The sequence below is a fragment of the Sparus aurata genome, chromosome 19 (genome assembly GCF_900880675.1).
Source record: "Sparus aurata chromosome 19, fSpaAur1.1, whole genome shotgun sequence".
NCBI classification, from domain to species: Eukaryota; Metazoa; Chordata; class Actinopteri; order Spariformes; family Sparidae; genus Sparus; species Sparus aurata.
Window position 1 is genome coordinate 1,643,512 of NC_044205.1, and position 26,534 is coordinate 1,670,045.

Below are 26,534 nucleotides of genomic sequence, written 5' to 3' on the forward strand. Positions count from 1 at the left end.
CAGGTGATGAGCAGTGCCTGGTTTTCTCCACACATAACGCTTATAATTAATGCCAAAAAGTTCAATCTTGGTCTCATCAGACCAGAAAATCTTATTTCTCATAGTCTGGGAGTCCTTCATGTGTTATTTGGCAAACTATGCAGGCTTTCATATGTCTTGCACTGAGGAGAGGCTTCCGTCGGGCCACTCTGCCATAAAGCCCCGACTGGTGGAGGGTTGCAGTGTTAGTTGACTTTGTGGAACTTTCTCCCATCTCCCTACTGCATCTCTGGAGCTCAGCCACAGTGATCTTTGGGTTCTTCTTTACCTCTCTCACCAAGGCTCTTCTACCACGATTGCTCAGTTTGTCTGGACGGCCAGGTCTAGGAAGAGTTCTGGAGTTCAGAAGATGGACCCAACTGATGATACTGATTTATAAGCACACTGTCAATTCACTGCTGGTGGTTGTACTATATTACAGTAAGTTACAGGTAGATTATATAATTTTTCAGTCCATCTAACCCAAAAGAGTGATTCTGTGCAACAGATGCATATACTCACCAGAAAGGGCCATCTCGTCAGACCGTGTTACTGGACTTGTACTGGTACTGGCACTGCTGAACTGTTGGTTGCTCTGGTTGCTTGGAGGACTGTCGAAGACATCTTGTTGGCCTTAATAAAGGACAGATAGTAGTAATATTTAACCATACAGACATCACATAGCTCAATCTGGGTATATTAATACCTAACATAATTATATACTCAGTAGCCAATTGATATATTTCAAACTGTTCCTTTCTCAATATAATGTAGTACAGTACACCACCACTAACACCCACTATGAAATCAATGATGAACAAGGTATAGTTTATAGTCATCACCTTTTTGAAAACAACAAAAATGTAGAGAAGATTCTTTGAAGTATAATTCATAGTAGAACTGCTGTATTGGACTGCATTAATTTGAACAGGTGTACCTAATAATAGGGCTGGGTATCACCAGGTACCTCGCGATACGATAGTATCACGATATTTTGCTCACGATAACGATAATATCACGATACAGTGATTCTGCGATAATCGATATATTGCAAGAAATTTCATCCACGATACATCACGATATCTGTGTTACTGAAGAAATTCAGAATTTATTGACTGCACTGAATCCTTTTCACAGGAATTACAAAACATTGCCATTAAATTTCACATGAATGACAGCCAAGTAAACAGAGTATATTGTACAGTGTCTCTTCTTAACACACACACTGACTACAGCTATCATTAAATATCTATATGTGTGGGTTTCAGAGCTACTTTAACCATTTTTTTAAATTTGATTTGGTTGGGCGCGCAGGCGGTTGAGTGGTTAAAGCGCATGCCATATACGCAGCTGACCCCGGTTCGATTCCGGCCGGAGGTCACTTGCTGCATGTCACATCCCCCCCCTTTCCCGTATTTCCTCTCTGTCTACTGCTTAATAAAGGTGTCTATGCCGAAAAAAATCTTTAAAAAAAACAAAAAAACATTTGATTTGGTTGTATACCTATGTTTGAATAAAGATAACGCTGTCCTCCGAAGAGGGGTGGTGGGCCAAAAAAAAAAAAAAAAAATGTATTTTTTTTTACATTTTTAAATAACGATATTTGGCACCAGTGTATCGATAACGTACCTCAAGACGAAATATTACGATATATCGTAGTATCGATATTTTGGCACACCCCTACCTAATAAGTATATTTTGACTATGCACATTTTTCTAATGTGAAAGTTTGTATGTAAAAATTGAAACACATACTTGTCTTTTTGAGCAGTGACAGAAGTTTCCTGGCTTCAACTGGTCTCAGGACAGAAAGAGGACACTCTCCTGCAGGTAGCTCAGGTTCTCCATGTCCTCAACTCCTAAACCTTGCAGATGCTCCAGCAAAGGCTCAGGGTCTCTCAGTTTAGGAAGACTTGATTTGATGAAAGACAGAAGCGGACTCTCTGTATCCATGACTAGGAGGACTAGAAGGGATGAAAAATACTGTTCTTCAAGCATTACTGTCAGATTTTAATCTCTCAAGCTCTAGATTACTCTGAGTCAACAATGCTATGCTTAAGTGAAATTACCCTTGTCCCACAAAGCTTGTACACAGGCAAAGGATAATAATCTAGTTTGCGCTCAGGCTTCCAACATTTCATGCTCTGCCTTGCTTGTTTCACTTCATACAATGCAAATACTGGCATATAGGACACGTCATGAGGTGTAACAATAAAGTACACATGCTGGTCCTGTGTCACAAGCATGAGCTCAATCTGTCCGAATTCAAGTGCATCACCTTGGTTTAAACACAGAAAGAGTCCCTTTTTGTACTGAGTGCCTTTCCACTGCACCTTGGTAGCTGACTCAACATTGGGTTCTTCGACTAAGGTTTCTCCTACCGCAGAGCGCACTGCTTCGCTGTACAGTTCAGCATGGAAAGGAGTGGAGTTCTTAACCACCAAAAGGAGCCAGAATGTAGGTATGCCTGCAGTAGCTGATGGTTCTTTGCAAGTGTGTGACATACATTTTTGAAGTTTTGTGTCCTTCGCACACATCTTTTGAAATATGAATGCTTACTCTCGAACCTCATTGTGGGCCAAACTTTAGTATTAAGGCAGGGTAGTGGGTGAGGTAATGATGCTTTGGTTTTAGTTTTTGTGAAGGAAAAAATTCTTTCCTTCCTTCCAGATAATCACCAATCAGAACACTGAGCAACGCAACCTGGGGTACTGATATAGTAGGGGCACAAATCAATTCCACTAGCTCCTTCATTATCCAATGATAATGGGGAGAAGTCTCAGCAAAGACCAGTTTTCTGTTGCCTAGCCACCTAATTTCACACCCTTTTCTGAAACTTCAGCTGGTTTAGAGCTACCATCAGATCCATGGTAACTAAACTGTTTGACCCTTCGATTAAGCTGTAAATATGTGAAGAATTTCTTCACCTTGACAAAATGGGTCAGGTAAATGGCAAGGTCAGATGCCACGACACCCTCAAAGAGATCATGGCCAATACAGGGTGGGAGGCCTGGCTGGCAAACATGAAAAAATGTCAGTGAATTAAAGACAGAGTTACATTTCACACCGCTGACTACATTTGCATCACCATTTTGCAGTTCTTGAACAGTGTCATTGTACTCTTGTACTGTACGGATTGGAGCATGGTATTCCAAATTGTCTAGCTCACTTCTGGTTACATGACAATATCGGCAGAAATGTTCAGATGTACTGACATTTTCTGTGAATCCACCAGTGTTATGTGACCCCAAATTGTCACCGGCAATGCAAAAGACAGTTGCCTTAACAATGTTCCCAGAAATATTCAGTCCATTTGTCTCTAGTGGCCAAAGTATTTGAAATCAGCTTCTCGGCGCAAAAGCTGCAAGTTGTCAATAGTGGATCGATGAAAAGGTTCAAAATTTGCTAGAGTGAAGTAGACTCCAAGCATCTTATGTTTTTTCTTTGCCGAGCCGAGGGGATTAACCACCTCAAAAGCATCTTGATAAAGTTTCACTTTTAATGTGAGACCTGACTCAGCAAAAAGAGGACTGGATTTAAATACCGATCCACCACACACATCATTTAAAAAATATGAGGTGTACTTTCATTCTCAGATGTAGAACCCTGTTCCAGCACATCAGTATGTTTTAGCAGAGTTGCCAATGTATGCTTTATGGGAACATACTCAGCATATTGCTCCTTTCCATTTTCATCAAACCCCAAACAAATGGGTTGTGGATGCACATATGGATGGTTTTCTGTTGTACTCTGTGGAAAGGGAGGAGCTGCAGGATCCATGAATATCTACATCATCTAGGGTCTTCAAAAGATCTTCAATTTCAGTCTCAGATAGTTCAGTTTTTGTTTGAAGAGATGCTTTCAGTTGACTTTTCGTGTACTGCAGGCACATTCCATTAAAGTCCGTGTAAACCAAAATCAGCCATTTTCTTCTAAACACATCAAACAGGTCATAAATGTGTTTACTTAAAACATGTAAAAGCCATTCGGCCATGTAGAATTTAATTTTGGAGCTAGGCTCACAAACAGTTTTTCAACATTTCTGTGTTCAGGATTTAATGGGCGGGTCAGAAATCATGCAAATCATGGCCGCGTTGGCCATATGATTTGCATAAACCCGGCCCTGCTGCGGATGTGCTATAAATACGTTCAGCGCGTCGGCTTCAGCGGTTCTCTCACTCGCTCTCCAGTCTCGGATAGCATTGCTTACAATAGTTTGCAGCTAGCTAACCAGTCAACCAGTCAGCTAACCAGTCATGTCTCCTCCACATCCTCTGCATCTTTCCTGGATGCCACAGTGTGCAGGGTGACGGCGCTGTTATCTTATTTAAGTTTCCTTCGGATGACAACGTAAGGAAACGGGGGAGTCCGTTGACGCTGGTCAACTCCGTCCCCGGCTTGCATCCTCTCCTCCCGCCGACGAGGAGATGTGGCCGCCGCTGACACTCTCCGTCCCGCTGACGGCGGGTCCCACCGGCATAATGTGGCCGCCGCCGCCACCACCGCAGCTGCAGCCGACCCACTCCGTCCCGGTGACGGCAGGTCCCACCGGCATAATGTGGCTGCCGCCACCACCACCACAGCTGCAGCCAACCCACTCCGTCCCGCTGACGGCGGGTCCCACCGGCATAATGTGACCGCGGCCACCGCAGCCGACCCACTCCGTCCCGCTGACGGCGGGTCCCACCGCCGGTATGTGGCGGTAGTATCAGGGCCGCATTATTGGTAAGCCGTCCCAGTGTGAACGGATAATCCGGAGGCGCGGAGCGAGGGCGTGTCGGTCTGACAGTCTGATAACTTCACAGGTCCTTCACTCAACTAAATACAGAGAAATGTCCCACAAAGCAACGTTACAGGACCGAACAAAAGTAACGTTGTAACTGTCTTTAGCTACTCATATGAGGAAAACAAATACCACAGCTGTATGTGGAGAAGCGTCTGTCCTCCTGTCCGTCCCCTCCCTGTCCTCCCGACTCTTCCTCACATTTCTGCTCACAAAACAGCGTCTGTCACGCTTGTCACAAGACTTTAACTCACCAAGTGTTTGACAAAAATAAATCACCGCGACCGCCAGCCCTCCTGACCAAGACTACAGGAAACTGTCCCCCAGAAAACAGCCTCCGTCCCCGCCAGTGACAGAGTCAGACAGCGTCCTGTTTACTGATGGTGATTATGTATAATTATGTAATTTAGCGCGAAAAACTTCACTCCGTCACTTTCCAGGATGTTTAGTGGGTCAGGATCTCAATCACTACACGTTATAACAGCATCTATATGATTATAAACTGTCCGCGGGTTTAGATAGACAAGGGGAACACCTGGGGAGACACCGACGTCATTAACATGACGTGTAGCCCCCGCCGCATGGGCGTGGTTCCAGCGCCTCTAACTGACACGCCCCCAGCGTTTCACAGCAGAAAGAAGTGCTTGTTTTTCCATGATTTTGAGACCTAATTTTATATACTTAACAATTTTTTTAATCTTTCAAATTTGGCTCAGTGGTCAATGATACATGTTTCTTTGGTGTGACAAACTCATAACACAATTTTTTTACCGCTTTACACGGACTTTAAGACTATTCAGTTCTTCTACGATCAACTGGATTGTAGAGGAAGGGATAAGTTGTTTGGCCTGTAGTTTCATATAAAACATGCACAGATTTCTAATGTACAAACTTTTCATTTGGGCAAGGTCTGGGACATCTGCCTCAGGCTCATCATCAGCTGACCCTTCATCTGCCTGGCTTTCAGCAACAGAGGACTGAGACTCACTAGGAACTGAAGGAGGACAGTATGCACCAGAGACATGCAGATCTGTGGGGTTTTTGTGCTTCCTGGATAGGTGGGCTGTGAAAGATGATGTCACTGAAAACGTTTTATCACAGTCTTTAAATGGGCATTGCACTACCTCTCTTCTTGAAATGCGAGATTTCAGGTGACAGAGAAGGTCTTTAAGGTCGATCAACTGTTTCTGACAATGTGGAAGTTGACATAGAAAGGGTGCTTGCAAAGTTTAAGACTGTGACACGGTAGATGAACGCAGATGATGGCGGTAAACATGACATTTAAAAGCATTGTAATTTCTGAACTGAAACTGACAACTTTCCATACAACACGCATGCTGATAATGTGGCTCATTTTTATGAAGCCCTTGATGCATCACGTACCCTTTTAGGGTATTCACTGAATCACCACAACTACGACAGGTGTAATCTTTTGACATCCTTAACTGCAGTGCAGGACTCACCTTTTCAGTTTACTCCATGAAATCAACTCGCACCACTTATCTGCAGAGAGAAAGAAGAAAAACAGAAACAAATTTATGAATCATGAAATTTGCCAAAATCAAAAGAAATGCTATTGGTTGTGAAATAGTTGACCTAAACTGTTTTAGCCAATCTCCCCTCAAGAAACTTACAAGCTTATCCTTTACATATTTTTCAGTATTGTTTTGAATTTCATGTTGATCAGTGACTAGTGTTGCACCAAAATGAAGATTTAAAAACCTTGAAAAAGGCAGAATAGGTCACTCCTCCTATATTTTTGAGAGGCAAGAAGAAGATCAAAATATTTGTTTTAAGAAAGAGTAACTGGTTGAAATAAACCATTACCAAATCTCAGTATCATTTATAACATTTTTGTTCTCTCTTCTTTGGAAGAAAATACACTTAAAATGGCTCACTAGCGACACCTGCAAGTGGAGGAGAAGGAGCAGTCTGCGTGAAAAGAAAGAAGAAGGTGGGGGCTAGAGGAGGACAGGGGCTTCTGACTCAATGCATTTTTTTTCATGTTTATCTATGATTTAGTGCCAAAGAAACCAATCGATAACCAGAATACAAGATTGACATCAGGTTGGTGCAATGACAGTTCCCAAATTTCACCTTCACTTTTATACAACTGTATTGACCCTATGTTAAGCCCTGGCCCTCTGTTTACTGTTACTATGTCTGTAAAGCTTTCATTCCCTGCCATGCTCTGAGCATAAGAAATATGTAGCTTCCAGCAACATTGGCATTAGTTTCAAAGGAAATATCAGCAAGTTTCAGGATAAACTGTTCAGAGATGTCAGAGAAAAGCAGTCACAAAGATCATTCATAGTTTTCATTGACGTGACCCGTGCAGATGGAGGTTCAACGACATGACCATAATCTCTCTCTTTTTTCCCCATTGCTCACTGAAAACAGTCCCTGCCTGGAGGATCCATTGCCTTAAAGCCCAGGCAAAAGCTTTAAAAGTACAGCTGTCATTTGGGAGATGAAGGCAGAGTTTTCCCCATCACTATAACACTTGCTCAAGTCAAATGAACGGGCAACATGAAAAATAACTCAGCTTGAGCAACGATGTTTTTTTCACATCCTATATTGCCGCCCCAACAACAATATCCTTCTACAAACAAATGTAGGGCTGCAGCTAACGACTATTTTCATTATCGATTAATCTGTTGATTATTTAAACGATTAATCTATTAGTTGTTTAGTCAATAAAATGTAAAAAAAATGTTAGAAAATATTAGTGTTTCTCAAACCACAAGATGACGTACTCAAATCTCTTGTTTTGTCCACAAACCAAAGAGTTATTCAGTTTATTGTCATAAAGGAACAAAGAAACAGAGAAATATTCACATTTAAGAAGCTGAAATCAGAGAATTTGCTTTTCTTTTCTTAAAATTGAGAACATTGTTTGTGTATTGTTGTGTGTTTGTTCTCAATGCTCTTGTTCATGAGTAGAGACCCTAGTGATGCTACGAGCAAAGTTTCATGTTGTGTCGAGCCTTCTTAGTGTTCTAAAAATAGTGATCTTGATGCTAGCATGTCTTGCCCCATGCACTCCCGTTCAAAATTAACGTGCCCAAAACCGAAACTACGGTAAATCTTAAAAGTGCCTCTTTCGTCGTAATTATGCTTTCACACGAAGGTTTGACTCATATTCAATCCCAAATAAAGCCTCGGTTGCTTTTTGGCGAGAGTTTTGCTTTAACCCTCTGTGTGCGTGCATGTGGTCGTGCACATGCGCGCGCGCATCAAATTTTGACAAGTTACATAAAATAAAGCTTCCTATCCTAGCCAAAAATCATGCCATTTCAAGTCACACAGTGAAAGTTATGGCCAAAAAATTAGTGAAAATGTAGAAGAGAGTTAATAATCAATTATTGTTCATTGTTGCAGCTCTAAACAAATGTTGTTCGTCTTTCTCTCCGCCTGTGTCAGTTACTTCTCAAAAGCAAACGTAATGACTCACTGTGAAGTAGTAAGCTAACGTTAGTGGCTGGTCTAGCTTAATACTAAATGCAGCTGGCAGACGCCACGTTAAGACGCCGACGCCGCCAGCCATGCTTTTGTCATCATAGTTAGCTAACATTTCAATTAACGACATGCCAGCGGATTCGGTGCCTTTTGCCGAGTGAGTAAACTCAGAGTCATGATAGTAAATAAAGCTTATGCTACTCAGCTTCAGTTTGATACTTGCCTTCTACCTTCGTCCTTCCTCCAGCCTCAACATGAGCTGCTGTTCGCTCGAAGTTTCTGTCGACCAAACTGGAACCGCCGCGCGGTGGTTGTTGATCTTGTTAAGCGTCACGTCAAAGACGGATGTTCAGTGTCCCAACAGCCAATGGCATGTCTTCTCCTTCTTCTCGAACAGTTTCTGTCGACCAACCCAAACGGGAACCGCGCTTTTCACAGCACGTACTCCAATGGCATGTCGCGTTGTTGTCATCACGTTGTTCCGGTTCAGGTCATAGAGGTTCAGGTCATAGAGGTTCAGGTCCCAGCCTGTGCCGCGAGATTTTTTTTTTGGGGGGGGGTACGTGTGTGTTTGTGCAGGGAGACGTTGCAGCAGTAGAATGTCTCCTGATTACACGTGTTTTATTCAGACATGCTGTGAAATAATTCAAGACGTTGTAATTTACATTGTTTGGATATATATATATATATATATATATATATATATATATATATAAATATATATATGTATATATATATATATATATATATATATATATATATATATATATATTAAAATAGCCTACAGTGTGGCCCTGCAATGATTCATACTTTCTATTACTTTTTATTCCTATAAATTATATTTATACAAATAATATATTATTATTTTTTCACATGCTGTGAAATAATTCAAGACGTTGTAATTTACATTGTTTGGATATATATATATATATATATATATATATATATATATATATATATATATATATAAATATATATATATATATATATATAATATATATATATATATATATATATATATATATATATATATTAAAATAGCCTACAGTGTGGCCCTGCAATGATTCATACTTTCTATTACTTTTTATTCCTATAAATTATATATTTCACTGTTTACCTCTGAATTGCTGAAAAGCACTTGGACACAGATGACACATATTAATGCTCTGTCATTAAGATCTGTTCTGAATGACAGAATATAATGCTTTCAGGTGGTAGGTTGAGGAAACAGATGAAAAGCATGTAGTTTATGTGGTTTTATCCTGGTGTTGGCCTCCTTCACTAACAGTTCCTTTTCTTGGTTTGTTTTATTGTGACAGATATTGAGATTTGTTTGTCAATACAACAGCATTTACCTTCCCTGGAGACCATTGCTACATTTAAACTGCATTTCATATTAGCCTATAGCAGTTCTAGGCAGCTCACAAATGTTTATTTTCATTAACTACGGTCATTTCAGTAGCCTACACAGAGCGGTCCAAATCATTCATCTTCACATGATGTATGCAGTTTCACTTTAGAGATGGCTCAAATGAAATTAAATGAAAAAGCAGTTAAGTTTTAACCTCAACATTAAGGTTAACATTTGCAGTACATATACACATGCTGAAGGTATACCAGGAGGTTGAGTGGTTCTGATGGCAGTGGTCATTCAGGAGCAAGGGTCTGCAGGAAATCCTTTTGAAACTCATGACAAGTCATTCATACTCAGACTGCAAACTCAGACTTTTTCCTAGATTAAAATCAGGTGGTGGTACTGTAACCTAACGTCCCCCTGCCTACCACCACCAAAATTAATATTGTACACAAATACTCTGAGTGTTAATGGGACTGTGAATCTGATCCTAACTTTGATAGGCCTAAACTGATTTACAGTCTGGCTAATAAACTGCCCTTGACAATATGAGCATGCCACGAGTGACACGAGAACATCCAGTCATCAAACAGTGTGTCTGTTTCAGTTCTGAAGCAGCAGCTGCAGTAAAGTAGCAGCATATCTATCAGTGAAATGCTTTATTGAAAGCATTTAAGTGCAGCTCACTTGGTAGTGCTGATGCCCCATAAGCAGAGGCAGCAGCTCTAAGTTCAAGTCCAACTCTTTGCTTTGCATATTATTCACCCTCTCAAGCTTTCTCCTTTCCCTATGTCTCTTTAGATGGCCTTTCAAAATAAATGTTAATATAATGTTAATAAATGTTACCATCTAGGAAATTACAGTAATTGTAGTTATTTTCAATGAAAACATTAGTCAATTAACAAAGAAATTATAGTAAAATTGCAAATTAAATAATTATTTTACTATTAATTTCTCAGTCATTTTAAATGATTTTTCCTTTTTTTTTAGAAATTTAAAGCTGAATTTTACAGTTTATTCCCTTAAATAACAGACAAATATTTGTGAAATTACGATACATTTGTGAACGTATTTTAACAATAAATATATGTATTTCTAATGGGGGTTTTTTTTTGTAAAAGAACAGACATATTGTGTGTTTTTACAGTTACAGTGATTTCATGTTATTTTACATTTGACATGTAAAATCACAGTCTCTTTTTGTAAATTAACTGGTATTTTAAAAATACAGAAAAAAATCTGTAAAATAAACAGTAAAATTCTGTTATATTACATTTTTTTTTTTTTTTTTACAGTGTGTGCCCCGAGAGTATAAATAAAACAAGTTAGCTACAAATGTGATGCCTATGTTTGCAAGGCATGCTCCAACCTGATTGTACAGTGCCACTCCTGTGTGGCACACACACACACACACACACACACACACACACACACAGATGACTATTCATGTTGATTATTTCTGATTTTCTGTGAATTTAGTCTCTGTTTTGATTATTATTATAATTTTCAGTGTCTATTCTTCATATATTCACTGCAGTTATGCACGTTCAAAACTAGCTGGAAACATTGTTTACAGCATTAAAAAGTGTTAAATAAGATTTGGTGATGATTATGTTTGAATTATGTTTTTTGTGGTAATGAAAGAGCAGTTAAACCAGACCGGTCAAATTTGACCAGGAGCACTAAAGTAACAGGGGAGAAACGAACATAATACAAGGGTTAAATGGTCCCGCTTGTTTCTGGCCTGCTGGGCTCGACCTTCCCCTACAGGCCAATTGTTTTCAGAACTGTTCTGAACACAGATAGAAGCAAGAGAAAAGGTAAACACAAGATCACATTAACACAGGGATACAAAGATTTGTGACATCAGGACAGACACATGGGCTATTTATTATTCATTATTGCCTTACTTCCATCCAGCCGCGGAGGAATGTTTCGCCCTGTGAATAAACCTTCGTTCTGACCTCGGACAGTGATGAAGCTCTCTGTTGCTCCCTAAAACACAATGTAATGTAAAAGATGTTATGGTTATGTCAACAGACAAAAGAGCGCCCCTTCTACGAGCTCCCAGGTCTTATAATTTTTTATGGACTTTTACCTGTGGTTTTAACCTGATTTTATTCTGCGAATAAATACCAATGTGCATCCTGGTCAAACATCTGTGGTTTCTTGGTTTTAACAACTGCTCTCTCACCTGATTTTATATTTCAAATGGTTTTTTATTGAGTTTTCAAAAAATTGTAGTGAGAAAAAACAAAACAGTTGAAACTGACAGAGAGCTAATAGACATGAAATAGACATTGCATGAAAACCATACATGGATCCCATCTCCAGTGTGCGTCATATATAATATACATACATACATACTTCATAGACAGTTTTTTTTTTTTTGCTTCAATTTGTTACATTTTCAATAGTCAACCCATGTACAGATTAGGGATGTCGAGATTCACCGATTCATATCGGTGGTCCGATACAAACGTTTGCGATACAACTGCACCGGTAGATTCAAGGTGCGTCGGATGTAATTTACGGGTGAATTTTCGGTGCATCTCCTCTAGTCTTCTAGGCAACCTGAATGCACCATCGCGTCCTTGGGCACTGACGCAAGCAGGTGTTGTACACAACAAATATGGAGGCAAACGAGAACGAAGTGAGCAGCTATGAGATATTTAATGCACCAAAAAAGACACACAAATCAAACGTGTGGCAGTATTTCGGGTTTTTCAAGGCCGCTGGCCGCTCCCAGGCCATAACTGATGCCATAGCCTACTTTATCTGCAAAGATATTCAGCCCTACAGCGTCGTAGAGAATGAGGGATTCAAACAACTGGTCCACATTTCCCTGCTCTGTACAACAAAGTGAAAACAGAGGTAGTGGAATCCCTGAGTAATGCCCAACGAGTTGCTATTACTATGGATGGCTGGACGTCCTGTGCCACTCAGTCATATATCACAGTCACAGCACATCATATTGACAATGATTGGAATATGAAAAACCATGTTCTGCAAACTAGAGCATTTAATGAGGCCCACACTGGACAAAATCTGTCAGCTTTTCTATGTGATGTTTGCTGTGAATAGAAACTTAGTGATAAGAAGCCTGCTTTGGTCACTGACAATGCAAGGAACATGCTACTCGCTGTATTCTGGCAGATTAAGTCCAAATTCCAGGACAATCGTTCACTTTGTGATACAAGCACCAAATTTGGCATGAATAATGCCTAGACCCTACTTTTTGAGAAAAGCCCGTTAGCCACCTGAAAATCCAACATGGTGGCCATTTTTCAAGATGGCAGCCACATAAAATGTACCAAAACCCCTTTTTATTGTAGAATGGTAATGGCTGGGCATATTTAAAAGATGTAGACAATTGTATGTATTTTGAGTAGACAAATCCAATGATGCAAATAAAAAAACAGTTTCAAGTCTAGTTTTCAAGATGGCGGCCATTTTTCGACTCAAATTCGCAGGTTTCTGTAAAATTTTATCACATATGAAGTTTCAATTATGCAAAATCTTTTGATCCACATCAAAATGTTTTCATCAATCTCAAAATGTTGAAAAATGTCTTCATAAAGGCCTTCACACACCTATCTGACTTCCGACCGCCATCAGAAAAGGCAGTCGGACTGATCAGTCGGCTCCTGTCTCCCTGAGGTGGACAAAAACGTGTCTCTAACACACCTGAACAACCACCGACCTGACTATATGTTCTGCGTTTACATGAATCATAATAAGTCTCCATACAGACAGCGCTTCTCCATCTTATTCCTAGCTAACTCCCACTAGTGGAAAATATAGCTCTGACTAGTCAAATTTGGGACACTTGGTTAAATGTTGAATATCTAGATAATGCAGCCCATGTGATGAGCTGAAAAGGAAGTGCAATACATTTGTCACATACCAGAAATACTGTTTGTTAGCTTGGATCAACTCCAAGATCAGGCTGTAATATATTTGATGTTAGTTCGCTAGCTGCTAGCCATTACATTGCACGTAACTGATTAGTTAGCATGGTTGCTAGCGGAGTTATTCAATTACAATCCATGGCGTTATTTCTACTGATATGCATCCCAGAACACCACAGTACACCTCAGACAAAAAATCAGAAATGGCCAGTGTCACTGCCGATTAAGTTTATTGTGCCGACGGCGTGATGTCAAAGCACAACCATGGCGTACTGGTGGCATCATTGCTGTGAGACTCAGCATTCAGTGAGTCTCAGGTTCAGTGTCAGCTAATTAGAGTACTTACCGTAGTTGTAGTCTACTAACTGTAGTTGTAGCAAGTATAGCTTAGTGTCCCAAAAGCTGTCTAATTAGCCCTTTATATACACCAACCAATAGTTTAGTTAGTTGTAATATAGTTAGCCGCACCTGAATTGACAGGATGTGCCAGCGCGGGAAAGCTGAGCCAAGGGTAATGGGACTTTAATTACCTGGATTGTGTACAGATCGCACTAGATGAATGATCTAGTGTAGGGCACTTTGATGTTTGAACCTAGTTGTGTTCCATATCTGAATGTACTTTTGTATTTATATGGTTAGGTGGTAAAAGGATAGCCCCTCGGCCTCAACTATTACACATAATGGCTGCTTCTAATCTCAAACTGACTAGAGAAAGTGTTGTCTTTGTCAGACAGATTTAAAGGAAGAGTTGAAATCTCCTCCAACTCATTATCCATGTAGTCCTGAGAGCAATGGTTATTCCAATGATTGCCACAAACATACCACTCTTTCAAGCAATCAACCAGTTTCCAGTCAGGTTAGACATGTACCGGTTGAATGATGGAGGGGGCATTGAGGAAACACTGAGAAGGAACAGTGCAAATTATCACCAAAGCTGTCCTTCTGTCAAACCTCACTGTTCTATTGAAATAAAAAAATCTATACAAAAAAAAAAAAAACGAAAACAAAATGAAAAAAGAAAAACACGCACTTACTTAACCTGGAAGGTGTGCCCTGGTGAAGTTCAGTTCAAACCAGTGATCATTTCCCATTCATTTTAAATATTCTATTGATATAAAATGTATCAAACGTAACAAAACAAACAAACAAAAAAATACCAAAAACAGTGATAAAACAATTAACTAAACTAATGAAAATTTGTACAAAACGCGTTATTTTTGCCATTCATTGCCGTCTATCTTCACAATTTAACACATTTTTGGACTTTTTATCAAAGAGTTGAAAAGCTCAGACCCTTTCACATATTTTTAAATATCAAGATCATCAAAATGTGATTATCTAATCTCAATCCAGGTCAAATACCAAGTCTAACGGCTTTCAATGGTGGCTATATTGGAAATTGGTGGCCATATTGGATTTTATGCGTGGCTAACTGGCTTTTTGGAAAAAGTGGTTCCCAAAGAATAAAGTTTGATGCTTGTATCACAAAGTGAACGATTATCTCACTAATCTGCCGGACTACTGGGGCAAGTGCAGAGATGGAGCCTCACATCAGATGCATCGCTCACACTCTAAATCTGTCCTCCCAAAAAGCTCTCAAGGTTGAAACTGTTTCAGCACTCCTGGTTAAAATAAGAAAACTTGTAAAAAAATTTCACAAAAGCCCCAAAGCTTGTGAGGCTCTGCATGAGGTGCAAGCCCAGTTGAAACTAAAACACCACAAGTTGGTTCATGATGTCTCCACGAGGTGGAACAGTTCCTTGGACATGATGGAGCGTTCGTGGGAGCAACAGGCTGCTGTGACTTTGACAACAAGGAAGATGAAGTCAAGGGGTCGAGGAGAGAGCCTGCCCAGCCTCACTGAGGAGGACATTACCCTGATGCCGGAGGTCATCAAGCTGCTCACACCCCTGAAAACAGCAACCAAGTGTCTCAGTGAAGAAACAAGCCCCACTATTTCCATCATCGCTCCAACACTGGCAAAACTACAGGGGCATTTTGACCCTGTTGACAGTGACCTGCTAGTCATCTCTGAGATGAAGGATAGGTTTAGACAGGACTTCAGCACCCATTACACATACATTCAAGACTTCCTCTGGAAAGCCTCAGCGCTCGATCCCCTCTTCAAGGCACTGGAATTCCTGAATGATGACCATATTAGGAACACCGTATACCTGGGGATAACAGCCGAAGTGGAGAATATGGTAATTATGTTCATTAAGTATATTCTCACTCCTATATTTATTCTGCCTTAAAACTGATGTCTTTATCTGACTTAGTTAAAAGAAATGTAATGGCTTATATCTGCTCATTATTCTCAGGCAGACGAAGATGGCAGGATGAATGAGGGACAGGCAACCAACCCAGAGGATGAACAGAGCTCCCAAAGAGAGGAGGAGGAAGAAGAAGAGGAAAAAGGTTTGTTTTGATTGAAACCTAGGACTACAATAAGTTACAGTTTGTTTTGGAAATTGATATGATATTATTTTTGTAAAATTGTATAACATTGTTCTTCTCTTCTCTTCTCTTCTCTTCTCTTCTCTTCTCTAACGTAGATGATGACCCAGAGCCTCCCATTAAGAAGTCAGCATTGGACCTGATGTTTGGAGGTTTCTCCACTCCAAGAGCACAGAAGAAGAGTTCAAGAGAAAGAGCTAAGGAGGAAACTGCCAAGTACAGGGGGAGGGATTGTTTAGATTTGTATGGTGATGTGTTGCAGTGGTGGAAAGAGCAGGTGGATCTCCCTCTTCTGTCCAAATTGGCCAGAACCTACCTTTCCATCCCGGCAACAAGTGTTCCCTCTGAACGAGTGTTCAGTACTGCTGGTGACATAGTGACTGCTCAGCGCAGTCTGCTATTGCCAGAACATGTAGACCAGTTAATATTTCTAAAGAAAAACCTGAAACTAAGCCATATGAGATAAATCATGCAGTGAAGTGGGGTGTTGGCAGTAAATGGCACTTACAGCATTGTTTGATTGCCAGTAGTTGATGTTTTTTGCTTACATTGTGAGCAGTTAAGAAAGGCTTGTTGGGAAATGTTATTTTATTTACATGTTCAATTTCTCATAGAAATTACACCAATACTTTTCCTCCTTGTACACAGGAGTACTATGGACATTGCACTTTGGAAAGAAATACCTCTATTTGAGCACTTTGGTGAGAGAATTGTTTACAGCAGCTGTTAATGGCTGCCAGTTTTAGTTTTATTTTTACACTTGAGTCTGTAAGACATTGTTATTTGATTTTCATTCTTTGTAAGATGGAATTACAGCCATTTATGTTCACTATTCAGTCAATTAACTGAAACATTGTCAAGCACAGCATCAGTCTGGCAGACAGTAGTATTTATTCATGTTGTTTATTTCGGGCATGTCAATTCATAAACATCACATTTCATCATTGTTCAAATAATATACAATACACATGGCCGAAAGGGAAAAGCGGGAGAAGCCAAAGCTTATCAAGTCCCGCCCCCATTACCCACAGGATAAAATCTTCATCCTGATCTTTTCTTGTCTTTTGCATTTTACATTTTCTTTTTTTTTTTTTTCTTTTTTTTTTTTACCTAACAACTTCTTTTGTTATGACCTTTGACAAAACATATTACAGCAGTAGCATACAGAGCTGAATTCAAGCTCTAGACAGTACATACAGATTACATGTGTGTCTGCACATGTTGCTGGTCATATTATTTGCACTATGCACATTGTTAATACTGTGCTTTCTGAAACTATTCAACTGTGAAGTCTTATACCTTTTGTATAACTATAGAGACAGAGAACATAATTAGGAGTAAGGAGTGCTTATTATAAATAAAATTGAATGCTCTGTCTGTACATACTGAATCATGTCTTTTTTTAAATATGATTTATTGGTTTGCGCCATAAAAAAACTACCACATATTAAATACATCCCTCAAATTGATACAGAGAGTAAAGCAGAATTGTGCTATTGAGGTAAGAAACCTGATGTGGGCTAATACTCTCTCATACTGCAACTAACTGTATCGAATGATCACATCATATCGAACCGAATCCTCTTATAATTAAGTCATATCGTTATCAAATCATTTTTGAATCGCATCGTATCTTGAACAGGAGTGAATCGTATCGCATCCTATCGACAGGGAGCTTCAGTGTATCATAAATGTATCGTATTGGTGGCAGCATATCGAGATGCGTATCGAATCGGCCTCAGTGGTGGAGATATACATCCCTAGTACAGATACATGCCAAAAAAAGAACAAAAGGTCAACAAGAGAAAAGACAAGGAGAGAAGAGAAAGGGGGGGGGGTAGAGATGTGGGGAAGCTACTGGTCTAAGGTGGTTGCATCAAATTTACTTGTAAAGTATTCTAAAAAGTCGCACCAAATTTTTTTGAACCTTTTTACAGAGCCCTGAATTATGCATCTGATTTTTTCTAGCTTAAGAAACGCCATCACCTCACGGACCCAAAGTGAATGGGATGGAGGTGTGGTCGATTTCCAACCAAAAAGGATAAGTCGGCAGGCTAGTAATGTTGAGAATGCTATGAAGTCTGAATGTTTTGATAGCCCGCTGTTGCTAGGAGTAACCCCGAATACTGCGATAACTGGATCTGGCTCGATTCTTTTTTTACAAATATAAAATAATGTATTGAAAATCTCTGACCAGAATGTGTGTAGTTTTGAGCATGTCCGAAACATGTGTCCCAGAGTGGCAGGGGCCTGAAGGCATCTGATGCAGTTTGGATCTGAGCCGGGGTATATCTGGGTCAGTCTGACTCCACAGAGGTGCAGGTGGTTGAGTATCTTAAATTGAACCAATCCGTGCCTAACACAAATTGAGGATGTATGTACTCTTTTGATAGCTCTTTGCCAGGTTTCCTCAGAAAGCTCCATACTCAAGTCTTCACCCCACCGTTCTTTCAGATGGTGGAGAGAGTTACCTTCCATGTCCTATAAAATACTATACAGCTAAGACACACAACCTGGTGTGTGGGGCTTAAGCTTCAGACATTCATCATGAGGGCAGGCTGGAGGTTTGTGCGGGAATGATGGAAAATATGTGAAAATTGCGTATTTGAAGGTACCTGAAGAAGTGGGACTTTGGTAGGTTGTACACTTTCAAAAACTGGTCAAAAGAGCCAAACAGTCCATTAATGAATAGGTCCCCTACACAATGAAGTCCCTTCCCAAACCAGGTCTGAAAAGCTGCATCTAACAAAGAGGGTCTAAAAAGGGGATTGGCGATAAAAGGCATTGACACTAAAGCTTGCGCAAGGCCAAAGTGTTTATGAAATTGGGTCCATATACGTAGAGTGCCTCTCACAATTGTATTGTCTGTATGAGCCGCCACCGCTAATGGTAATGGACCACACAACATAGATGCTAAGGAGACTGGTGAACATGCCTGTTGTTCCATGAGAGACCAGTTTGGACCTTCCCCTTTCACAAAAGTATTGTACCAGACAGTCACTTTATGAATATTGGCTGCCCAATAATAATATAAAAAGTTTGGCAGCATTTCTCCAGGACAGATTTGCGTACGCATGGTATAGTAGTCTTATTCCAAATGAATGTGCTAATATATTTATATATCTAGTTCTTTAAAATATGATTTCGGCAAGAAAATGGGAACTGTCTGGAATAAGTATAGAAATTTTGGTAGAATAACCGTCTTAACTGAGTTAATGCGACCGGCCAGAGATAATGGACCAGCGATCGGTAGGTCACTTCCTAGCTTGATCTATAAGTGGTCTAAAGTTAAGTTTGAGAAGGTCTTTATAGTGGCGTGTTACCTTGACTCCTAAATATGTTAGGGGGCCAGTTGTGACTCTGAATTCGCATGAATCAAAGGACATCGTCAATGCTTTTCTATTAATGGGGAATAATACACTCTTTGTTAAATTTATTTTATAACCTGAGGCCAAAATAAATTGTGAGATTGTGTCCAGGCACTTTGGAATAGAATTTTCAGGGTCTGATATAAATAGCAAAAGGTCATCCGCATATAACGAGATTTTATGGACTTGCCCCCCCCCCCCCGTTATTTCCCAATATTTCATTATTTTGTCGCAGAGCTATAGCCAATGGCTCAATGGCGAGATTAAATAGAAGAGGGGACAGCGGACAGCCTTGCCTTGTTCCCCTATGGAGGATGAAATACTCAGAATCGATATTATTGGTCCTAACTGATGCCTGTGTTTGAATCCAAGAAGTAAAAGGTGGGCCAAATCCAAATTTGCTTGATGATTTAAAAAGGTGTCCATATTCGATTCGGTCAAAAGCTTTGTGTGCGTCCAGTGAAATTACTATCTCTGGAAGTTGGGTTGAGTGTTCAGAATATACTATATTAAAGAGGCAGTGCAGGTTATGATATAACTGCCTGCCCTTTATGAAACCTATTTGGTCAGGGTGCACAATAGTTGGTAAAACAGATTCTAATCGTAGGACAAGGATTTTTGTGAGGAATTTGTAATCACATGTAAGTAGGCTGATTGGTCAGTATGATTCACACTTAATTGGGTCTTTATCTTTTTTTGGTAGAACAGAAATTAAAGCCTTGGTCATAGATGTAGGGAGCTTTTTTGTTTAAGTGATTCTGTGTAGACAGAGCGTAGGAGTGGTGTCAATTTACTGGCAAAAGTCTTATAAAATTCAATGGGGTAACCATCTGGGCCTGGTGCTTTTCTATTTTTCATTAGTTTAATTGCTTGGCCAATTTCAGCATCAGATATTAATAATAATAATAATAATAATAATAATAATACATTTAATTTTTATAGCGCCTTTCAGGGTACCCAAGGACACTTAACAAAATTGAACAAACAAAACAAAGAATAAATGGATAAACAAAAAATACATAAAAGATACAAATAGAAAAGTTGATTGATTTGGCTGGATCTAGAGCTGATAGGCCTTATTAAAAAGATGGGTTTTTAAGTCTCTTTTGAAAGTCTCCAGAGAAGTATGTTTGCGGATTTCAGCTGAGAGAGTGTTCCAGAGAGTGGGGGCTGTCACACAGAAGGCTCTGTCACCAAAGGTTTGTAGTTTGGTGTGAGGGATGGAGAGCTGGTGTGTGCCTGATGAGCACAGCGTCTGGGACTGGGTGTAGGGGTGGAGGAGGTCAGACAGATATTGGTGGGCGAGGGAATGGAGAGATTTATAGGTCAGGAGGAGAATTTTGTAGGTGGTGCAGGATTTAACTGGGAGCCAGTGAAGGAGGATGAGAGTGGGGTGATGTGTTGCCAGGACTTGTTGCGGGTGAGGACCCTGGCAGCAGAGTTCTGCACATACTGGAGCCTATCCAGGGTTTTGGAAGGGAGCCCTGACAGGACTCCATTGCAGAAGTTCAGGCGGGAGGTGATGAAGTCATGGATGAGGGTCTCAGCCACAGGTTCAGAGAGAGAGGGCCGGAGTCTGGAGATGTTTTTGAGATGGTAAAAAGCTGATTTTGTAATGGATTTTATGTGTGATTGGAAAGATAGTGTGGAATCAAGGATGACACCCAGGTTGTGGACTTCCGTGGATGGGGAGATAGTGCAGCTGTCCACGTCCAGGAGAAGATCTCCAACCTTCTGGAGCAGCGCCTTGGAGGCCACAACCATGAGCTCTGTTTTATTGGTGTTTAATTTGAGTAGATTTGATGTCATCCAGAGTTTTAAATCATGTAGGCAGTTGACGAGTGACTTTGGGGGTAGCTGGGTGGATGGTTTGGTGCAGAGATATAATTGAGTATCATCAGCATAAGAATGGAAGTTGAGACCATGTTTGCGAATTATCTGACCAAGGGGAAGCATGTAGATAGTGAAGAGGAGGGGTCCAAGCACAGAGCCTTGAGGCACGCCCTGGTTGACTGGAACTGGGGTGGAACTGGAGTCTCCAATGGTGACAAACTGTTTCCTGTTTGTTAAATAGGACTGGAACCAGGAGAGTGCTGTACCGGTGAGACCAAGGTAGTCAGATAGGCGGGTGAGAAGGATGGTGTGGGAGATTGTGTCGAAGGCTGCAGATAGGTCCAGGAGGATCAAAATACTGATGTGGCCAGAATCTGCAGCGATGAGGAGGTCGTTGGTGATCTTGATGAGGGCAGTTTCTGTGCTATGGCGTGCCCTGAAGCCAGACTGAAGAGGTTCATAGAGCTCATGGTTGGACATGTGCTGCTGGAGTTGGGCGGCAACTGCTCTTTCCAGGATTTTGCTAAGGAAAGGAAGGTTGGAGATTGGCCGGTAGTTATGTAAGTCATCTGGGTCCAGACCTGGCTTCTTGAGGATGGGGGTAACTGAAGCTGTTTTGAAGGTGGACAGTACAATGCCAGATTCTAGGGATGAGTTGATAATTTCCATTATGAGGGGGCATAGGGCAGGCAGTGTAGACTTCACCAGAGTTGTTGGCATGGGGTCCAGAGAGCAGGTGGAGGCTTTTGCCTGGGAGACCAACTTAGCTACAGAAATAGAGTCCACAGGAGAGAAGGAGGAGAGAGAGCACTAGGGCAGGCGAACAGTGGGAGGATCAGCTATCTGTGTCAGAGGTGTATGTGGTAGGGTGGTGGCAGATGCCAGGAGTTGCTGGTGAATGGTAGCCACCTTTTCCTCAAGAAGTCCAGGAACTTGAAACAGAGGTCAGGGGCACCAGAAAGCTGGGGGATATCAAGAGGGCTAAGGAGCCGGTTAATGGTTGAGAATAACGTTCTGGTTTTTTTTGCTGGTCTCCAATGAGAGTGGTTTAGTAGTTTGTTTTAGCCTTGGAGAGAGCTTCTTTATAAGACTGGCTAATATTGGCTCTTCTAGGCTGGACTTATCTTCATCACTTAGGGTGGGCAAGTCCAGATTTTCTACAAAATTGTTTGCATGACAACTATCTGAACTATATAGGGAGGAGTAAAACATTTTAAACTGATCATTGATGTCTTTCGGGTCTGATTTGATGGTGCCATTGGTGGCTTGTATTTCTGTAATATAATTGACAGCCGAAAATTGACGTAACTGATGAGAAAGCAGCTTACTCGCACGTTCTCCATGTTCGTAGTGGCTCTGTCTTGATTTTAAAAAATTCTCTTCAGCCTGTTTAGAAGCAAGAAGATCGAACTCTGTGGCTGCATTGTTCTGGAGCCAAAGTTCCATGATGACTGGTGAGTGGTCAGAGATGACTATACTATCATATTTACACAATTTAACAAGTGGAAGCATATTTTTGTCTACAAGGAAAAAATCAATCCTTGAATACGTCTGATGTGCAGTAGAAAAAAAGGAAAACTCCTTCAGTGTTGGATTTTTAAATCTCCAAAGATCTACCACACCACTGGACTGGCAAAACGTCTTAATAGTATGAGCAGATTTGGAGAGAGGGCCTGCTGGGATTTTAGAGCGGTCAAGAGAGGGTTGCAGGACAGTATTGAAATCTCCTCCCAATATCAAGTAATGTGTGCCTGACTCTGGGATGCAACTGAACAGATGCTTATAGAAATCAGGGCTGACCCAATTAGGGGCATAGATATTGACTAAAACCACTGGAAAATTATACAGCCTGCCCTGAACAATAACAAAGCGCCCATTTATATCAGCCACTACTTTTGAAGATACAAACTGCACATTTTTCCCTATCAAGATAGCTGTTCCTCGACACTTGGAGTTACATTTGGAATGGAAGACTTGTGATAAACAACCTCTTTGTAATCTGGAAATATCTGACGTGCGTAGATGTGTTTCCTGTAGGAATATTACCTCTGCCTTAAGTTTCATCAGGTGGGAAAATACTTTGCTTCGCTTTACAGGGTGATTGAGTCCCCTCACATTCCAGCTTACAAATTTTGTTGATGTTCTACTCAACCCATCTGGGAAGGCCATGGGAAAAGGGGACTGACTGATGTCCTGAGAGATTCACCCGGCAATAGATCCACATCTCTAGCCCTGAGAGAAGGGGGGGTGGGAGAAAGAGAGAAAGACAAAGAGCACAGCGAGAGAAAAAAAAACAATAACACAAAACACATAAAGAACCCCTGATGTAACATGTAACCCCAATTGCTGACCTCTCCCCAACTGAGAGGCTGCACCCTCCCTCCCTCCTCAGCCATTATGAAGAAACCTGTTCAACATCTTACTTATCGGGGCTGAGGCCCCATAAGAACCTTATGTACCAACAATTTGGCTTAACAGCTGTAACATTTCAAGTCAAGGAGACCTGTTCAGTGTGTGCTCATTAGTGTCTGTATTCATTTCTATGAATGTATGTGCGTGCGTGTGTGTGAGTGTGTGTTTATGTGCGCGCCGATATGTCTGTGAAGTCGATGATGTATGAATGTGCCTGGGTCTGTGCAACTGAAACAAAGTAAAACTCTGCGTAGGTATTACCATATGACAGCTCACAAACTAGCCACTTATTGGCAGGTTGACCCCATGTCATGTTACCCCATAAAACAATATTGTAAAGAATATTATCCATCCCTGATGATCCCAAACAATCATTAATCAAGAAAACAATATCAGCAACAGTATTTATGAACCAATTCAGAGTCACTGTTATCAGCCTTGGCATTCACAAGGGGTAAAGCGAACTGTACTGTTTGCCCTTACATCCATATATATCTATACCAGTTGGGTTCAATTATGTGGGATTTTAAAAAAAAACAACAACTAGCTAACAGCAACCATGTTTACTGAAAAAGTTAAATGTCTCTACTCTCAGCATCAGGGGCTTATATGAGAAGAAATAAAGCATGGCACTGTCTGTGCATTACCAACCACAACTTCACAAATAAAGTACTCTTTACTTAACAGGCCACTGGCAATTGCTGAGTACAACACCAATATGGGTGACCTCTCCCCTACTGAGAGTGGACTTGGTTGACCGAATGTTGAGTTTCTACAGGATGGCCTCTCGCACTCGGAAATGGACAGTGCGTGCAATTTTCCACTTCTTTGACTTGGCAATCACCAACTCATGGCTTCAGTATAAGAGTGACTGCCAGTTTCTGGGGAAGAAACCACTGAAGTTCCTTGACTTCAAACTGCTCCTTGGTGAAGAGTTGATTACCAGGGCCCAAGCAGGAATCACAAGTGACAGCGAAGATGACTACACTCCCCCACGTCAGAAGTGGAAACCGCAGCCAAATGCCGCTCTGAGACATTATGGCGCCATCCATCTTCCAGAGATGGTGGATGAAACACATGCATCAAGGTGTCACAGATCCGGCTGCAAGAGCAAAACATATGCGATGTGCACAAAGTATTCCTTTGTGTTTCCAAGAAGGGGAATTGCTTTTTGAAGTATCCTACCAAATAAGCACAACAAAGCAAAAGAATGATGATGGACAGTTATGTTAAAGGAGAACTTCGGTCGATTTAAACATGCAGCTTCATTGCTCAAGCTACCCTTGACTTGCCAGTACCGAAGACGCGAACAAATTTGGTCCAGCCATTACAGAGCTCCGTGAACGGAGATGTAGCATTGGACGCTAACAGCATGGGGTCAGAACTTTAGACTGTGTTTTAAGCGTCTTAACATGCTCCACATCTCACACCAAAAGTTATGCAACATCAGCAGACACCTTAGCACACAGCACTGTAGCGTGTATGACTCAAAATGAATAAAAAAAGTAGTTAAAACAATGTGTTTGTGCAAGGAGCTACTTACCTGTTTGTTGACATCGGCGTCTTCCGGTAGCTAGGCTAAACTAGCTGATCCGTCGAGCGTGCATTTACTCCCTCACTGGCGGAGATGGAAACGTAATCCAGCATTTTCGTGTTTATGTTCATAATGTACATGTCCATGTTACAGCCTGTCATGAGCCATGAGCCTTACAATAGCCTGTTAAGCCTGTTAAGTGCACACTCGATGGATATGCTAGTTTGGTCTAGCTACCGGAACACACGGATGTCAACAAACAGGTAAGTAGCTCCTTGCACAAACACACTGTTTTGACTACTTTTTTATTCATTTTGAGTCATACACGCTACAGTGCTGTGTGCTAAGGTGTCTGCTGATGTTGCATAACTTTTGGTGTGAGATGTGGAGCATGTTAAGACGCTTAAAACACAGTCTAAAGTTCTGACCCCATGCTGTTAGCGTTCAATGCTACGTCTCCGTTCACGGAGCTCTGTAATGGCTGGATCAAATTTGTTTGCGTCTTCGGTACTGGCAAGTCAAGGGTAGCTTGAGCAATGAAGCTGCATGTTTAAATCGACCGAAGTTCTCCTTTAAGCTCATTCTTATGTTGACTTTTTGGTGTTTTCTTTGGGACTAACTGGTTGCCATCAAGGTTCATTTTCACGTGTATGGCGTTCCGATGTCCACTGTAGTGGAAACATGATATCTTAAAAATAAAAACCTCTTTTCAAAAAAATGTTTTCAGTATTCTAATTACCTTACAAAGATTGGGGAATTTAAAAAAAATTGTGATTGAACAATATGTTTTTTCCTGGTAGTCAGAAGGATATGTGTACATTTAGATAACACAACAGTTAACGGCTAACAGCTAAAACCTGCAAGCCAAGAACGAGTGACTGACTGAACGAGAACGCCAGCAGAGGAATCAGTAAACAAACGAGAACGGTGAGCTACAAACGAAATGAAATGGGGTTTTTTATTCATGGAAATGGTTGCTATGCTTTCCTGTTTCTCATTGGCTAAAATTTGACAACAGTGTCCTAGACTCAGCATATGATTTGCTGGCTCTCAGTCCTCTTCACCACTCTGATAACACTGCATGAAAAGTGGGATTTTCATCCCCGTAAACGCCCGGAAATCTCCCTAATATTCGGCAGTTAACGACAATTTACAGCCTGCAAACGACGGAAACGAACCATGACGTATGTGGAGCTCCCGGAGGTGTGAACGGCTCCAATTTGCATATGAATAGCAGTAAAACCACGCCTGGACAGAAAATGTGTGAGCTGGCTTGAATATCCTCACTCAGTATTGGATGAAACCACTACTTATAAACAAGCAAAATCACTCGTGATTGGTCACCCTGGGTCATTATGAATGTAAACCCCAGTAAGAAAAAAAAAAAAAAAATATATATATATAT

General features: G+C 40.8%; 2 protein-coding genes and 1 long non-coding RNA gene across 4 annotated transcripts in view; 2 read left to right on the forward strand and 1 right to left on the reverse strand.

Moving 5' to 3' along the window:
- The window catches only part of LOC115570251 (phospholipid phosphatase-related protein type 5-like), a 304,040-nt gene that overhangs the window by 267,698 nt on the left and 9,808 nt on the right, over window positions 1-26,534 (forward strand). The window lies entirely within an intron of this gene.
- On the reverse strand, window positions 131-6,306 carry LOC115570254 (uncharacterized). 2 transcript variants are annotated; one of them, XR_003981728.1, is made up of 4 exons: window positions 6,265-6,306; window positions 1,774-1,982; window positions 541-651; window positions 131-362 (listed from the first exon to the last, which is right to left on the reverse strand). It is a non-coding gene; the product is annotated as an uncharacterized LOC115570254 (long non-coding RNA). The 2 variants fall into 2 exon arrangements; XR_003981727.1 differs by having other exon boundaries at window positions 131-374.
- On the forward strand, window positions 14,959-16,926 carry LOC115570250 (zinc finger BED domain-containing protein 1-like). The gene is made up of 3 exons (XM_030398709.1): window positions 14,959-15,729; window positions 15,847-15,943; window positions 16,081-16,926. Exons 1-3 carry the CDS (start codon window positions 15,064-15,066, stop codon window positions 16,446-16,448), a joined length of 1,131 nt encoding a protein of 376 aa, XP_030254569.1. The 5' UTR covers window positions 14,959-15,063; the 3' UTR covers window positions 16,449-16,926.

Bases quoted from the DNA above. Each gene is read 5' to 3' on its own strand.
- LOC115570250 (XM_030398709.1), top strand. From the start codon at position 15,064: ATGGAGCCTCACATCAGATGCATCGCTCACACTCTAAATCTGTCCTCC. The intron at 15,730-15,846 runs GTAATTATGTTC...CATTATTCTCAG, and splicing joins CAGCCGAAGTGGAGAATATG to GCAGACGAAGATGGCAGGAT. The intron at 15,944-16,080 runs GTTTGTTTTGAT...TCTCTAACGTAG, and splicing joins GGAAGAAGAAGAGGAAAAAG to ATGATGACCCAGAGCCTCCC.